The sequence below is a fragment of the Diorhabda sublineata genome, chromosome 2, assembly GCF_026230105.1.
Source record: "Diorhabda sublineata isolate icDioSubl1.1 chromosome 2, icDioSubl1.1, whole genome shotgun sequence".
Classification (NCBI taxonomy): domain Eukaryota; kingdom Metazoa; phylum Arthropoda; class Insecta; order Coleoptera; family Chrysomelidae; genus Diorhabda; species Diorhabda sublineata.
Genome location: NC_079475.1, coordinates 41,497,244 through 41,514,088, shown reverse-complemented (window position 1 = coordinate 41,514,088; position 16,845 = coordinate 41,497,244). Strand labels below are relative to the sequence as shown.

Sequence of the window (16,845 nt, the reverse complement as noted above, 5' to 3'; positions counted from 1 at the left end):
TTACGAAAGTTGTAGAATGTTGCCAGATTTATTCTACGTTTCTGATAAATTTAAATAGTATTAATTATTAAAAAACAAAGTTTCTAACTTTATATTCATTTCACTTATTGTTATTTGAAATGTCGTGATTCATAATTTTTGTACCTATATATAAACACACACATTCATTCGATGAAATGTGAATATGGAATGAATTGTGTCAAAAAATTTAGAATTTTAATTTTATGTTTCATTAGATCTCAATATACACAATCACACTGATAGTTTGGTAACACAATGATGTGTACATTGTCATTCTTTTTTGGATTTATGAGGCGTCAGCTTCTAGGGTTATTCAGCTAGTTTTATTAAGTATATTGTAAGGTATTACCAGAATTATTATACCTTCCTAATGGCATTTATAATTGTTAATATAACGAATAGATCTTAAATCAGATTATTCTTAACAACTTTTATTTAAGAAAAATAATATTTTGTACTGGTATGTCAGCCATTTTTTAGTATTGTCAAAATAGATGCATAGACTTAACAACCATAGATAATTTATATTTAGATGCTACATAACAATAATAAATTTCAAAAAATAATTTCAATTTATCACAAAAAAACTGACGAATTGGAATATTATTAATAGCTCCAAATTTAAAAATGTCACTTAACGGTAGTTCATGTCATGAACTAATCAATTATCTTAAGCCCTCAGCGTGTATTGTCTAAGAAGTATGTAGTCTGTGGTTATTACTGCTGTTGTTAACGATATTTCTGATATTTGGAGTAAGTACAATAAATTATGAATTTTTCATAGAAAAAATTAGAACTAAACAGTTTATTTATATGAATAAACATATAATTATTTTTGCGTCATTTCTATTTATGTTTGTGTGCTTTAATTAAAAAATTGTTCTTGAGTTCTCTGCGTGTACCGTCTATGAAGTAGTTAGTCTGTGGTTATTGTTATCAATGGTTGACGAAAATTGTACAGTGTTGCCAAATACAAGATTAATTCTTATTTATTTTCCTGACCATCGAGTTATTTTTTTTGGATCCAAATTTATAAATTTTGAAAAAAACTTTGCTTCAAGTACAGGTCAAATTTTTTTGTTTTTTTTTTCTACCAATGGTAGGTTAGAAATAAAAAAACTATTTAGTAAATGAGAATTTTTATTAAAAAATAAAAACATATATTCCACAAAATCGATCTATGAATTTTAAAATACATAGTGAACTTAAGTTTTGTTTTAGTTCCTCACGTTAATGGCATGTTACACTTATTTCCTCTTTAGTATCATTAAATGTTTGTACTGTTTTTGTATCTTCCTTATATCCATAAGTATTATATTCTAAAAAAAAAAACAAAATATTTTCCATGTTATAGAAAAATTTCAATTTATAATCATTTCTTTTTGTTCGAACCACGCACTTGGATATAAATTTATCACCTCATTAGTCACATATTATTATTAATTGTTGGTATTGCATGATGTCATTGACACGTCTATTTTCAAATCAATTGTTTGAAGTTCACGTTTCTAGTCAGATAAAAAAAATGTTATTGCTAATTTTTTGAAGAAAAACGAACAATAAACTTTCTCTATACTTTTCAAAAAATAGAAATTGTACACAATAAAATTGAACATTTTATAAGCATAAATACGTTATTTTATAAAAATACTTTCAAGAACAAAAGAAGTTAACTTTTAAATTAAAAACACTTAGTATTCATTTCCTAATCATTATTAAAAATAAAATAAAATTAATTCAATACGTTTTGAAATCAAATCTGACAACAGCGCGACTAACTAAAATGTGTGACATTGAAATTTGTAGGTTACTTGGTAACATAAAACCGGAGATTTATTATTTAAAACATATTGTTTCAGACAAACAAATTGTTGTTGTTATTATGTTTAGTAATTTGTTTATTCGTTGATTTATACAAATTAAATATTCATATTTATGAAATAGTCAAAATAACATTTATTTCCATGAAAATAAATTTTATTCATTTTATATGTAGGTAAAATATGGTATCGATGTTTGCCAAAAAATCGATCCTATATGAAAAATTCGATTCCAATATATAAACAATAGTGAATTTGATTTATTTAAACACTCATTTTATTGTTGTAAATTTAGTATGCTCATATTTCGATATCTATCACGTTTTTAGGACATGTCTATAAACAATGGAAATCGATTCCGATTCGCGAAATTCAATTATTGAAAAAAAAGCTTTCCTTTCGAAATTAATAATCGATTCATTGAAAAGAATAGAAATGAATCTTATCTATTCTTCTAGAGTCCACGAAATACAGAATCGTGCATAGTCGCCGAAGACGTTAAATAGCAACGGTCATAATTTGTTTAAGAAACGAATGTTGCCAAATTGGATCCAATGAGAGTAGTTTTTTGTAACAGGTTAATTGTCATGAAAATGAAGTTTATCAAAAATATTTGTGATTCGTATTATTTATTTTTAACCACATCGTGGGTGAAAAAGCTTTATAGTTATTTAAAATTTTTTTTTTCTAAATTAACAAGATATTCTATCTAAATAAATTTAATTTTTTCTGTATTTCAACGCAATAATTAAGGGTGAGGTGGGGTGAAAAATTGTGAGAATAACACTATATTAACTGAATTGAATGAAACGAAAATAATTCAATAAACACCCACAATGCAAACAGTATTTTACATTAGATCATTTCCTCTATTTGGATACAAAATTTTTGTAGTACACAAAAATATTTTGTAGATAATGTGTGACATCACCTGACAAAACAGTACTTCACGACCCACGTATCCAATTTAAAATTGGCAACGTTGCACTCTCTTTCAGAGGATTTAATATTCGTGACCGTGGCTATTTACGCATATTATGTATATGCGTAGTCAGGTCCGTATCGCAAGATTGAGAAAAGTGTCTTCTGCAATTTTATTTATTATATTGATAAAGGTTCGATTCAAGTTTATATTTAATATTAATAGAAAGATAACCATGTAAGTCATTAATGAAATTTTCAAATATTTTTTTTAAAACTACATCAACTTTCCCGAAAAATTGTAGCTAAATACGTGATTTTACTGCAACAAACTCATCAATTTAATGGTTTATCTAAATTCAATCCCTTACAAGGATGAGGTTATGTTAAATAAAGCAATAGCCATTGTTAAATCCAAATTTAATCCCATTTAAACACGAAAATTGGTTTAATATAATTATACTTTAAAAAAACTTACCTTCAAAATTTTTTTCGTAATAGAAAAGCATGTCAGAAAATAAAGATCCTGGATATTCTGGAATATCAGCAGTACCACCGTATTTTGGGGGTAAACTTTCCGGGGAAATTCGTTTTAATAAATTTTCAGCATTATGTCCATGGAAAAACAACTAAAACCAACCCTTATAATTGTGTGAAGATATACGACAACATGAGTATTTGGGTTAAAAAAATCCCTAAACTTTCGAAAGTATTCTGGGAGAAGTTAATACCTAATAAAATAAATATAAGTTACCGCTTTTTTTAATCTCTCCCCTAAGAATGGTTTAAATATCTTATAACCCATGTTGAATATTAACGGTTGATTTATAACATGAATTCCTTTCAGCCTTACAGCACAACATTCCTGTAATATTAAACAATTTATATAAATTATAAAAACAATTATTACAAATTCTAGTTTAAAGGAACCTTAAGCCGATCCTGGTAATTAAACATTCAAACCCCAACGAGCCAGGAAATAATGAGACGGAGCCTAATGCTACGTTGCCACAACAATCTTAGATTTATCCCTAAACTTTTTTTATTTTACGTACTTTAAAATATCTTTTAGTTTTTGTTTTAAAGTAAATAATTTAATATTTTTTCTTTGTTTATGATATCAAAAACAAAAATTTAAAGTAATAGTAAACACGTTTTGACCCAAATCACATCAAACGTATTACGTCAGTCTGCGTATCTATTTCATATGTGATGAACTGTAGTCAGCTAAAATCTTAATATAACAATCGCTGTTGCCACATCAAACAATTGACCGGACATATGGAAATATCAGAAAAAAAACGTTCATCCTGTTGCATATATAAGAAATTTAAAAGTTATGTTCGAATTGAAACTGAGAAACGTGGCAACCTCGCCTAAAGCGTGTAACCGATCATCATTTGAAATTTCCACAGAATTAATAATGAAAATAGAGAGAGAGGTACGGGGCTTTGACAAGTGGGCCCTTACTGTTGATAGAGAGAGATAGAACACCGGTATGCAACTCTCTGAATTTCTCTACTCTGATTGGATCGCCATGACGTCAAAGTTTCAAATTAAGGGTATTGAACCGATGGTCTTTCTCTTTCTTCCAATAGTATAATTTCATTTCATTTACACATCGCTCTCTCTTTAACATTAAATCATAATGCTAGATTGCGCATGCCTACGTTTTTAAGTAAAATCAAAATAGAAATTTCAATTTAATTCTAAATTAAATTATTTTTTCACAAAAATAATACTTTGACGAATAATAGCATTAATAATTTTCATTAAAAAATATTTTTGAAATTCATAAACATATCGGTACATGTACGAATTGGAGCACGTACTTAAACAGCGTTGCCAAACGTTGAAAATATTATGTAGATTAAGGTAAAAAAACCAAGTTATGTTTATTACCTGTATCCATTCTAAAATAATTTTTGCTAGCGTAGGGGTGATCTGATAAATGTGAATTAACGCTAACCCTTTAGTATCCAGAATAATTTCGACACCACCACATTGAGTTTTCGGTTCTAACATGGCGATTTCCATAGCTACCATTACAGCTTTAAACAGATCTTCCAATTTCACTTGTTTAGGGTCCCATTTTTCTTAAAACGACCCGAATATGGTTGACACTATATATTTAATAAGAATAAACTTACCTAAGCTGACGATCATGATTCTGCAGCCGTTAGACGTTCTTGTTGGTAGCATTTTAAAAATTTCTTTGTCGAAAACATGTCTGATACCAGCTGGAGTGATGTTGCAACTAAATTTAGGATACTTTATTTTGAACCCGTAGTATTTTCTCATGATTCTGAAAGCATTTTCGGGAATAAACCGACACGGCCTCAGAAATTTTGTAAGAAATATGTCGTCGTCGATTGGTACGAAAAAATCTGGTTCATCTAGAATATAAATACTCCAATAATATTAGAAAACACAATATCACATGCGAAGGTAGCCAGACCGGATCTGTACGTCGAGACAACAAAACGATATAAAAAAGGAGAGCGCGGTTAGATGCAACAGTGTTGCCAGAATTATAGCATTTCCCTAAATTCGAAATAATATTTTTTTTAATGCGGATGTGGAGATTTTCAATTCATTTACAGGGTTTTGATGGAAAAATTTATATCCAGCCAATATCCCAATACTTTTGAAAGTAAAAAAAAAATTTCGCATTAGAAGAGGAAAGATGGTGGTTGCCGTGCCGGATCTGAACTAAACCAATTGAATTTAAAAGAGGGAGAACGAAGTTACATTCAACAGTGTTGCCAGCCTTATAGTATATACTTGATTTTTTTTATATAAACATATTTATATGGGATTTCAATATATATTTATCTAAATTAGGAAATTGTATATGTAACGATTATTCCAAGAATTTTATTTGGAGAAAAAGCTAATACCGGGCCTGTACGTTGACTATACCACCGGAAATCAAGAAATGGAGGCTGAACGAGGTTGTCAGAGTATTTCATTAAATGTGAAAAGTTTTATATATAATTTATACATAAGAAAGTTTTTATTTGAATTTAAAGGATTTTGTAGAAAAATTATACAATAAGCTTATATTCCGATAATTTTTTGAAGAAAAACCATTGCATCACATAAGCTAAGCCGGATCTGTACGTCGACGATACCAGCGGAGAGAGAACGACGACATCTATGACAGTGTTGCCTAGTTTAAAATTTGTACACTGAATTCAATTGTTTGTATTTAAATTTGAAAAAAATTGTTGCAAAATTCTCAATACACCAACTATTTCAATAATTTTGTATTGTATGATAAGTTATTTAGATAATTGTATGATAAAAAAACACTACTCAGCATCGCAGCTGAAAAATCTTAAATAGGCACGCCGGATCTGTTCTTTAACGATTGAGATAAATATATAGACAGAGAAGAAATATATGGGAACGATGTTCTACGAGACAATGTTGCCAGAATTAAGTTTTTATCCGAATTTGATAAGAGAAACTTGTATATTCAGCAAAACTTATTAGAATTATTGGATTAATTCTGGCAGCACCGAGAAAAATATTCAATATTATAAACATCAAAAAAAGCTGATATTCTGAATATAAACAACTACGCCTTCGGAATTAGTGAAAAATACAAATAAAATGAATTTTTACTCATAATAAATTTACCTCCTAACAATTCCTTGAGTTTTTCTAATGCATATTTCACATTTTCAGGCGTTTCTCTCAATTCTTGCTCAGCTCTTTGCTTTTCTTCCGGCGTTAAATCTTCTAAATCTAATCGTAATTGATGCGAGCCCAATTGGATGTAAGGCACGTTATCTAAACTTTTTTCGATTTTTATCGACATATCAACTCACAAAAAGGACGTCTAGAATAATAAAATTAACAAATACAACGAATACTATGGTAGAGTAAGATAATAAAAAGTTTTTTTTATGAATCAGTCGCAATTATGAGATAGTGTGAAGCCAAATCCGGTACTGATAACATTCAAACAAGTAACTGAACTTATTCATATTTGTTCAAAATACGACAAAAAAATTTATTCAATATAAATTTATCTAAATAACTTGGCAACGTTGTTAAGTGAAATTGAACGAATTAGCACAAAACACTATAAAAAACTAGCACAGAATATTATATTCAATAGAGACAACAATTAGAATCTGTTTTGTGTCAGTTCGTAATTAATTCAATAGAAAATATTATCAATTATATTTGAATCTCGATAAGAGTGATGAATAAGTAATTAAGCAACTTAATGAAACGTTTAGTTTTAATAAAATATGGAACTTTAATAAAAGAATTGAAGTTGCAAATGCTAACACAGTGTTGTCAAGTTCAGCATAAATAAGAATTACATATAATTGAGTGTAATTATACAGTAATTTTATTTTTAACTATTAATTAGAAGTATATTATAACTACTTGTATTTAAACGATGGAAAATATATTAATATCCATAATTTATCGTTAAACATAAATTAAAGAAATTAATTGTATACACTGCAAAAATATCGTTAAATGTTCATTGTTAGATAATAAACTGTCTTTAATACTGTCGAATCAAATTAAAAATAATTGCTGTAAAATGCTTATAATCAATTGATATTAGTTTTTTAACTAAAATTTATTTAAAAAAAATCTGTAAAGATGAGAATTTCCATTACGTGACGTTGAATTTGACGTTTCCGCAATTTGAGGTTAGGTGTTATAAATTTGAATATTTTGAGATGGAAAATAACAATGGCGGACCTTTTCGATCTCTATATACTTATGTATACATTATATCTGTTAGAACAGTATGATTCGTTGAATTAAGAAGTTAAATTTCAAGTACAACTTAGGAAAAGGTCGACCTCTGGAATATTAGTCATTACGATTATTATTACTGAGTTGTCAGAAATTTTGATTTGATTCATATGAATATTAGTACTGACGTATTAATCACGTGATGGAAGACTTCCGCCGTTTCTACTTTATAAAGAGAGAATTATTTTGTTTTCTAATAGATTTATAATAAAACAAAGAATACATACCTATCACTATTGATAATAATTCAAGTCAATAACATTTGGTGTTAGATATTATGAAAACACTTTCTTTCATTGTAATTAAAAACAAATAAAAAATAATAAATTAATGCAATTCGTGATGTATCAAAGATGATTAACGATTAGAATTCCCAGGACTAACACGACCGTTCGAAACCCACACGCGCTATTGAATAAAAGGTTAACAATTACAATTGTTATCAAAAATTTAAAAGACAAACAATTTCTTTGTTTCTATCAATTACACGGTCGATTCAAATTAACAAATTTTAAAGTTAAACAATGAAATAATGTGTTTATGCATGAGGAAATCTTGCAAAATTAACTAAAATGGTCATTCGATCTAAATGCAATGTAAATAGGACAAAAGACGTCATTTAAAGATTTGATAAACAAACCAGAAACAATTATGTAGTAGCAAAATCATTTTTTACGAGTCATTCTTCTAACTTCCCCGCCATTTCGTTAGGAAATTATAAAGTACTGTAAAGTGGTAAATTTTATGAATCTATCAGCAAATTATTATAGGAAAATAGTAAATGATTTGAAAACTGTACTAATAAACACTACTCACTTAATATTGATGAATTTAACACTCATTTTAGATACACTTATAACCTAACCTTAACTAAACACACATCACACTAAAGAGGTTGATCGATAACTAAGAGCATTTATGTTTCCTTTAGAGGGATCAACTGCATCAAGGAAATTAAAAATGATATTTTAAATATAATATCGATCAAATAATTTATTTAATCATGTTAATAGGAATAAATTGTCTTGTTAAACGAAAGCGCATTAAACTACAAAATATTAGCGATAATCCAACGAAATTAGAAGTCTAAATTACCACTGGTCATAATCGGCAAAATGGCGGGTTCAAGAACACGTGCAGTTTAATTAATTATTTCACAAGTATGGATAAAACTGACTAACTAAACTCTGTTTTTTTTTAATTACCGCCGCGTTTTGATGAAAGCCTGTCATGTTCCATCGATTATGGGGGAATTATACTTAAAATAACAATTCAAAAGCCTTCTATAATGGCGCAGTTTTAGACAAAGTATAAATGTAAATATTGTAGATGAATTGATGTATGCAGAGTTAAAGATATAACCTTAAAGAATTATTAAGAGAAAACGATTTTACTTCGTATTTCTTCTCTAATCATATCTAGAGCTTCCTCGAAAATTTACCCTGATGCTAATGTGGGTAACGCATTTCAACCGATACCGATTGTGTGGCATGAGGGTAGCGCATTTTGATCAACACTTTTCCCCTACCCTCCGTAGTTGTGAAAGATTATCGATATAAAAATGAGTAAAGGAAATATTACAAACGTAAAAATAATTAAAATTTTTTTATACGTAAAACAATATAAATAAATAGAATGTTATTATAAATTTTAGAATAGTTATTTTACGTACCTTTTTTCAAAATAATATACCGTACTTACAGTTATGAATATATTTCTTCACTATCACTGATTAATCGATTAACCAATACTTATAAACATAATACAGTTTTCCATTGCCTCATCTGCTCATTTATATACGTCAACAGAACCGGCTACAGATTATTTATTGCATAAAAAATAATAATCGTTTGTATTATAGTATTAAGAATGTGTAATCTCTTAATTGTATTTTCTCGGAATCAAAATATTTAGCTTAAATGAAGAAGGATGTTTATTTTTTCAATAACATTTTTTTAATATAACCTGTAAAATCCGATTCAAATAATCATTTATTGAATACTTCTATGCCAAGCCACCCATGTTTAAAGCCTACTCTGATGAATATTCAACACCTTTGACCTATGTCTTATTGACAATAGGTGTTATTGTACTGAAATTCACGCATTCGTTTCAAAAAAAAAAACAAATTTGAACCCATCTAATACTGCTCCATTTAAAACGAATAAATCTGTAAGTACAGCGCCATCTGTTTATAATCACACTTATCAACCAGTGCTACACATACCTGGTCAGAAAACATTTTTTGTTTTGTTTTTAATAATTAGTATGACTGTTGTAAAACTAATTAATTACTGTATAAGAAGGTGAAGTTTTAATTACAAAATATATTAATTTTCAACATAAATTGATGTTAATCCAATTTTAAGTCTTAGTAGTTCTTTGCGAGGGAATTAAATTGAAAAAAATAAATAAATACTGCTTTAATTTTATTAACACACTTTATAAAAAAGCTATATACAAGGTCTGGAAAAAATTGCACAAAAAATATTGTTTTTTTTTTCTGTAAAAAGAAATACAACTGGTAAAAGTAGTTACAAATTTAATTTCGTGATTAATCATAACAAACTTAACCCTAAAAATGAATTGTTGATGATTCAATTATAGCAAGTCATCTGTCATATTGGTAGTTCCGGCTATTAAAAATTAATTTTTTTTGGAATGTGTGGTATGGAATACGAATTTTACGATTTAATTCTATTTCAAAATAATAATTTTTTTGTATTTTCATTGCATTTTCATTTGTCTCGTTTCCCAAAAGAGTTCATCAATTTTATATGTTCTTCGTGTTCTTTCAAAACTGGAAACCACTCTTTTCCGGAATAGTTGATTTCCGGTAACAACCCGTCGTAATTTTTGGGAAGGTGGGAAGGAGCTAAATATTTATGGAGAGAAGACATCTTTTTACCGTGGAAGAAAATCTGAAAAACGACGTAAATGTTTTCTAACTTTGTTCGTTTCTAGGATAAAAGAGAATAGATTCATAGTTTATTGAATATTTTTGCAGTAAGTTGTGGATCATAAAATGGTGGCTGACTGTTACTACCATGGAACACACAATATTAACCATCAATATCAAATAGTATTGGAGAACCTTCTATATTTTTTATTTTTCTATGATAAACTACAAGTCAGTTATTCATTTCAAAAAGAAGAAGAAAACTAACCAAAAGGGAAATAGCGCGGCACGAAAATGTAACGTACATATTTATTTTAAAAGAAATAACAACTGTGATCTGTGTTATTTGTTGTGAATACAATTATTAAATGATTTAATTATTTGTGAACAACTCCGAACGAGTATTAGTGAAATATAAACAAAATAGTTTGAGTAAGCAATTCAAGTGTTACCGGGGTAAAGAAAATGTTTCGAGCAAGGTAAAGTTCATAATATATAATCAAAAAACACATTAATCTTTTATAGTAACAATTGTAGTATAAGTAAATTCAATACTAAGACTAAAGAAAAAGCCGTGTTGTCAAATATATTTAGTTGCCCATCTTTAGATAGCAGCGGCCTGAAGTAATATGTATATAGCTGGCAGGTTTGCCAGTTCGCTTATACGTACTTGTGTATTTATATGGAATTATATTTCCATAATCTCTGCTCTGTTATACACGTGCCCCATATTTTGATTATTCATGACCAATTTACATTTTTTTATACTTGAAGTTAGATACAAGCGGTTACAGGAAGATGTAGATGTTATAAACATTTTTTTTTAATATTATAAAAAATAAAAATGATAAATTGTGTTAGTGTTTCAAATAAGGAAATATGAAACAAAATCTTACCCTTTTGTTAAGTTTAGCCCTCAGCAAAGGTTTGAATAAGGTCCACACCATATTGAACACGAAAGGTTCTCTGACCATGTGGACTTCTTTGAGTCTCAAAGGCATGGCGTCCTGTATGAAGCTGAGTAGAAGAAGAGCGAAGGAGGGTCCTAGACCACGAACTTGTTTCATACCCATTCCGTTATAATCCATAATAACTACCACACCTCTAACTTGGGTTTGCAGTTCTAGTACTGCCACCTCGTGGATCAAATAAAATATACGGAAAATTTGGTCGGATGTCACTTTTGAAGGATCCCAAGTTTCTAAAATACATTCCATATATGTATTTCAATAAAAAAGAACAATATCGACCTTTAAAGATATTAATTTACAATTAGATTTCGATAGTAACAAATATTGTTTTTCATTTTTAACTTTGTCTATGTTTTTCCATCAAAACAAATATTACACTTATTTGTTTTTCATAGCAATCAAAAAACACTTTGCCGAACGTACTTATGCGTTTTCAAATGTTAATATTTATGTTGTGGATGAAAATCTAAACTGTGGAAAATTTTCGTATTTAGAGGTAGTGTTTTAATTCGTGTTTTTTCATAATTAAGTGAAGTTAAGTTTTTGTCTTCTCAATTAAATCGTCTTAATTATTGTGGACAAAAAAAAATAAACCATTTTGTTCTATATTTTTCTCATATATGTGTGTGTCATATATATGGAAATACCTCCAGCGTGTACTAAAAGTACTCTTCTTCCTTTATGATCCAAGTTTGTTAATATATTAACAACGTTGTGCTCAGTAATGGCTTCTTTTTCATCTTCGGGCATCAGATTATTTAGAGTACCTTTGTTTTTTTCTTTAAAATCTGTTATTCTTTTCATCTAAAACAAAAAAAAGAAGAAGTGTATTGTAAACTCTATGGTTTCACATAAAACCGATAGGAACGACTTTTAAACGTCATCTGTCAAAGTTTGTGTTTCTTGACCGCGCTAATAAATGCCTATCAAAAGTCATTTGTCAAAGTTTTTGTTCCTGAAACGCGTTAATTCTTTTATAAAACCGATTAAAATTATTGTAAAGTAAAAATACTACCGAATCTGATATATTCACCAGATTTAGTCACCAGGGAAAATGATTTATTTTACAATCTTATAAAAACCTTCTAGTGACGTGTAAATAATAATATGTTATCGAATAAATGAGGCAGTTATATTGTTTAATTATTAATAATTCTTATTAAATAAGAATCATTTTATAAATTGAGTAATCGAGAACGAATTTGGAAACAAAGTAAACAATTACAAGTGGTATAATTATGTAATAACATATTTATCTCTAACAAGTTTATTTACAATAAGTTTAGCTTGTTAATATTGTAGAAATAGAAAAAAAAAAACAATTTTTAATTTCAAACAGTAAGAAATCATAAAATTTATGATAATAATAAAACACTTTTGAGATTTTTTAAAAATTTTATCCATGTCGATATTGTGAACAACCCTAATAAGTCTATGACTTATTATTTTTCGTATAAAAACAATGTTGCCAAATGTAATTTCTTACTAGGAGGTAGTTTTCAAATCACAAAAACGATAATTAGGTCACAAGGAATGTTCTGTAGGATATTTGGCAACACTGCCTATTTCGTACGTCTCACAGACTGATATATTGTTTTTTATAGTAGACGTAAATTTTTAAATTTCTGCTTCTTAGTTAAAAGCGAATGAAAAGATTTTATAAGGTTGAGCCGAAATTATTTGGTTATAATTTTATCTAAACATAAAGTTGGAAAAATTCCATGAAGATTTTTAAGTGTCTTATCGTATCACAATAAAAAATGCCGATTACTCTATTTAATAAACACTTGAAGAAACAAACATAAAAAATATTTTTTTTTGTGACCTGACTAGATAAGAATTTTTGAAGGTAATCAATTTATTAATAAAATATAACACTTTTAATTTGAAAAACAAAAGAAAATAGTTTTCATTTTCTTAGTTTCTTGTTTTCAAAGTAACCTAACCTAAAATATCTTTTATCTTAGAGGTGTCGTGTTAAGGTCTCTGAGTCTTTAAATACCGAAAAATACGATTCGGAAAACTGTTATTTTATAACTGATAACTCCCACCTCGATACACACAAACAATGCAAGTCACGTAAATCTTTATCTTGATGTTTCATAACATAAATAATAAGATATGATTCATTACAAACGTTTATATTAAAACAATGACACGGTTGAAATGAAGACTCACCAGTTCGTAAGCACTTTTGGCATACCATTTACAGGGTCTTAGAAATATAGTTAAATATTCGTCGGTATCTTTAAAATAAATCGAGCTGTCATTGGCCAAAAGTTCTCGCAGCTCTGCCAACCCATTTGCCACATTTTCGGGTGTCTCCCGAAGTTCATTTAACGCTATTTGTCGCGTTTCTTCATCCAAAGGACTCTTATTGAGACTGAAAGGACTACTCATCTAAAAAAATAATATATAACAATACTTTCAAACTGTTCCCCGTATATTTATTATAGTTGTTCTAAAGTATGGGTTTACCATTCACGAAATATTACAGTTACTTGTTCCTCTCGTATGCCTTATAGTCAGAAACGTTTAATTAATAAAATTTTCCTGTTACATAATTTTTTATTTTATATTTAAAAAGAAAATCTTATTTTCTTTGAATTCATAGTAAAATATACAAAGCTGGCATCACTGGATAAAGGTGTCGCCACCTACTAGCTTTCTTAACAACACAGTTTTATGTCCCTTCAATTCAAGGTCAAACATTTTTATTAGTTCTTCCTACAACTGTGATGAGGTCGCTGTAACCGTCGAGGGTTTTTGTTCTATTCTGTATGTGTACAAAATAAAATATAACCTAATAAAAATGTTCAATTATTTATTTCTTGTGTTTATAATAAGTTGAATTAAGTGGCTGTGAATGGTTTTGCTTAATACAGACATATATTTGTGTTAATTTGTTGTATGGAAGTTGGTGTTTAAAGGCAAGTAGGAATAAGAATAGAATTTTGACAAAGTTGATGTTTATGCAACAATTAAATAAAAATTAAGGTAAGTTTTGATTATGCCAAATAGGAAATGTCACTTGTCATTAAAAAATATACATAGCCACCTCATACTTATTGTTAATGGGGTAGTTTACGTGATAAGTTCTAATAAAAATTCAATGCAAAATGCAAAATGTTATATATTTAAATCGCTTTAATATACAGATATATCAATATACCATATAATAATATGAAACAAATTTAATGACATTGACCTCGCTTTTTTTCTAATTGTAAATATTGGATTATTCGTTCTACTGTTTATGGAACTTATCTTTCTAATTCTATTATCAATAAAAAGGTGGCTTAGGTCTGACCCCATACAAATATTTTAATTTAATATATTGAGATTACAACGAATACAACATATTGATAAAAGCATCTCACTTATTGATACATTTCATTTAAAAAAAGAATTGAAATTTTCGACATATTTGTAGAAATCAAAATAATTGTTATTGAAATAGTTCTTGTTATATTTATTTTATTAATAACTAGAAAAAAATTAATAAAAATAGAGGGATACATATTTCAATTATATTGATGATAAGAAAAACTCTTAAAAAATTATAACAATACTTACTTTTGTATTTTTACTTATTAAAATATTCCCAATTCACTGTTGGTTAATATTATTGAAAAACTTGTCTGCAGGGAGAGGACATACAGAGTATTCTGTTCGGATTGTATTCAATTTAAAAAGGTTTTATCTGTTCTTATCCAAGTTATATGTAAGAATCAAAGTTCATAATTTAGTTTCATATTATAGATATAATATTGATATTAACAGTGGCGCACTTTTTTTAAATTTATAAATATAAGATTTACGTTATTTTCTTATTTGAAACAACGAATAAATTAACACTTCGTGAACATCGATATTTATATCATCTAAAAAGAATCACCACAAAGAAATTCATAGTGTATATATGAATACCACCTTATTATTATTATATCTCTTATTTACAAAACAAAGTGCATTAATAAAGATGATAACAAAGTACATTATCTGCCAGAATGCCATTTATCGTATAGAATTACATAAAAAAGTCATGTATTTATTTGCAAATATTATAAATAACTGCTTAAAGTTTCTTTTAAATATGTATGATTTTGTTTCAAACGAACATAAAATTGAATATAACCCAAAAACAAAGTTACAACTATATATTTATTAAATTATTCGAATCAAGTCTCATAATATATAGATGACGCCATTTTCTAAACAAAGCAATAACACAAACACAGATCACCTATATATCGATGGTTCACAACAATATTATTGTTCTAACTATAGACATAGTAATATTACATTGCGCATTTAATATACTTCCTATATTGGAAAGTTGTCTTGTCTAGTATCACTATGTCTATGGTTTTAACCATCTAGGGATGACTAATAATTTGACGTCTGTCAGGAAACACTGGAAAATGTATTTGTAGCGCGAAATTTAAAAGTTATTTACGACCCTAACTCATTTTTTTAAACATTTTTACTTGTAACAAGTATAAAAGTGATATATATTTAAGGTACATATTGACACAAATACATTGAAATTTCTAAATAAAGTATTGTTTATTATAACATTACATCCAAAATATTATCAAGATCTCGAGTGAGTATTGTTGACATGCAGCAGCCATCTTGTAAAAACATTTATAAAGATATAGAATTAATGCATCGTATTAATGGATTGTTATAGAAAATATAAATAATTATTATAAAAACCAAATTACTATTGGTACTATCTAAAATGTCCGTATATCTTAATTACTATTTATGTCGGCAGGCCCATCTAGGGCTCTAAACCGAAAATACAAAATAACCTTGACCCTGAACTTGTACTGTCTATAAAAACAAGTGCTGTTTGCGTTTTGTTGGTTTGTTTATATACATTATTTTTCAATTATGACGAACGCCACTGTTTTTTAAAAAAAAACATGTATGGAAAGTATTTTTAACCTATATTAGATAATATCGAGTGTCATATCAAGATTATGAAGTACATTTTATGAAATGTATGTATGTACTTATGATACTTTTTATCATTCTTATCCCATCAATAATTTTACATCAAATTTGTTATATATTTGTTGCTATTCTAAACTTTATTCAATGTTTTGTATCCTATATTTCCCTTATACTTATTCATAAAAGCTCTACCACTGGTTTAATTATTTTGTTGGCAAATCATTTGTTCTTATTCACCATGCAATATTATTAAACTCATTTTTTTACTCAAAATAATCTTTATTATTCAAATAGTAAATAATAACGCAATTATTTATTATAAACTGTTGGGAAACAAAGGTAAAAAATACATTTGGTTGACTTATTTCAAACTATTCCAACATTTTATTTTTTATCTAAAGAATCTTGAGGTATTTTTATAAATCAACATTTACAATTAGTAATAAGTGAAAAATGT

At 27.7% G+C, this 16,845-nt stretch overlaps 2 protein-coding genes across 5 annotated transcripts; both read right to left on the bottom strand.

Moving 5' to 3' along the window:
- Nucleotides 1-1,143: 1,143 nt before the first annotated feature.
- Nucleotides 1,144-9,519, bottom strand: LOC130453181 (alpha-tocopherol transfer protein-like). Of its 4 annotated transcripts, none has more exons than XM_056792796.1 (7): nucleotides 9,255-9,519; nucleotides 6,408-6,609; nucleotides 4,913-5,158; nucleotides 4,665-4,858; nucleotides 3,517-3,627; nucleotides 3,241-3,391; nucleotides 1,144-1,340 (listed from the first exon to the last, which is right to left on the bottom strand). In XM_056792796.1, the coding sequence occupies exons 2-7, from the start codon at nucleotides 6,586-6,588 to the stop codon at nucleotides 1,252-1,254; spliced, it is 972 nt and encodes a 323-aa protein (XP_056648774.1). In that variant the 5' UTR covers nucleotides 6,589-6,609; nucleotides 9,255-9,519; the 3' UTR covers nucleotides 1,144-1,251. The 4 variants fall into 4 exon arrangements, with proteins under 4 accessions (XP_056648774.1, XP_056648770.1, XP_056648772.1 ...); XM_056792792.1 differs by having other exon boundaries at nucleotides 9,226-9,321; XM_056792794.1 differs by lacking the exon at nucleotides 9,255-9,519 and adding an exon at nucleotides 8,370-9,164.
- Nucleotides 9,520-9,965: 446 nt separating this feature from the next.
- Nucleotides 9,966-15,711, bottom strand: LOC130440572 (clavesin-2-like). Its single transcript, XM_056773825.1, has 5 exons — nucleotides 15,000-15,711; nucleotides 13,602-13,823; nucleotides 12,071-12,227; nucleotides 11,349-11,653; nucleotides 9,966-10,474 (listed from the first exon to the last, which is right to left on the bottom strand). Exons 2-5 carry the CDS (start codon nucleotides 13,821-13,823, stop codon nucleotides 10,292-10,294), a joined length of 867 nt encoding a protein of 288 aa, XP_056629803.1. The 5' UTR covers nucleotides 15,000-15,711; the 3' UTR covers nucleotides 9,966-10,291.
- Nucleotides 15,712-16,845: the final 1,134 nt, after the last annotated feature.

Bases quoted from the DNA above. Each gene is read 5' to 3' on its own strand.
- LOC130453181 (XM_056792796.1), bottom strand. From the start codon at position 6,588: ATGTCGATAAAAATCGAAAAAAGTTTAGATAACGTGCCTTACATCCAA. The intron at 4,859-4,912 runs GTAAGTTTATTC...GGTCGTTTTAAG, and splicing joins AATCATGATCGTCAGCTTAG to AAAAATGGGACCCTAAACAA. The intron at 3,392-3,516 runs GTAACTTATATT...GGTTGGTTTTAG, and splicing joins GGGAGAGATTAAAAAAAGCG to TTGTTTTTCCATGGACATAA.
- LOC130440572 (XM_056773825.1), bottom strand. From the start codon at position 13,823: ATGAGTAGTCCTTTCAGTCTCAATAAGAGTCCTTTGGATGAAGAAACG. The intron at 12,228-13,601 runs GTGAGTCTTCAT...TTTTTGTTTTAG, and splicing joins CCAAAAGTGCTTACGAACTG to ATGAAAAGAATAACAGATTT. The intron at 11,654-12,070 runs GTATTTCCATAT...AATGTATTTTAG, and splicing joins ACTTTTAGTACACGCTGGAG to AAACTTGGGATCCTTCAAAA.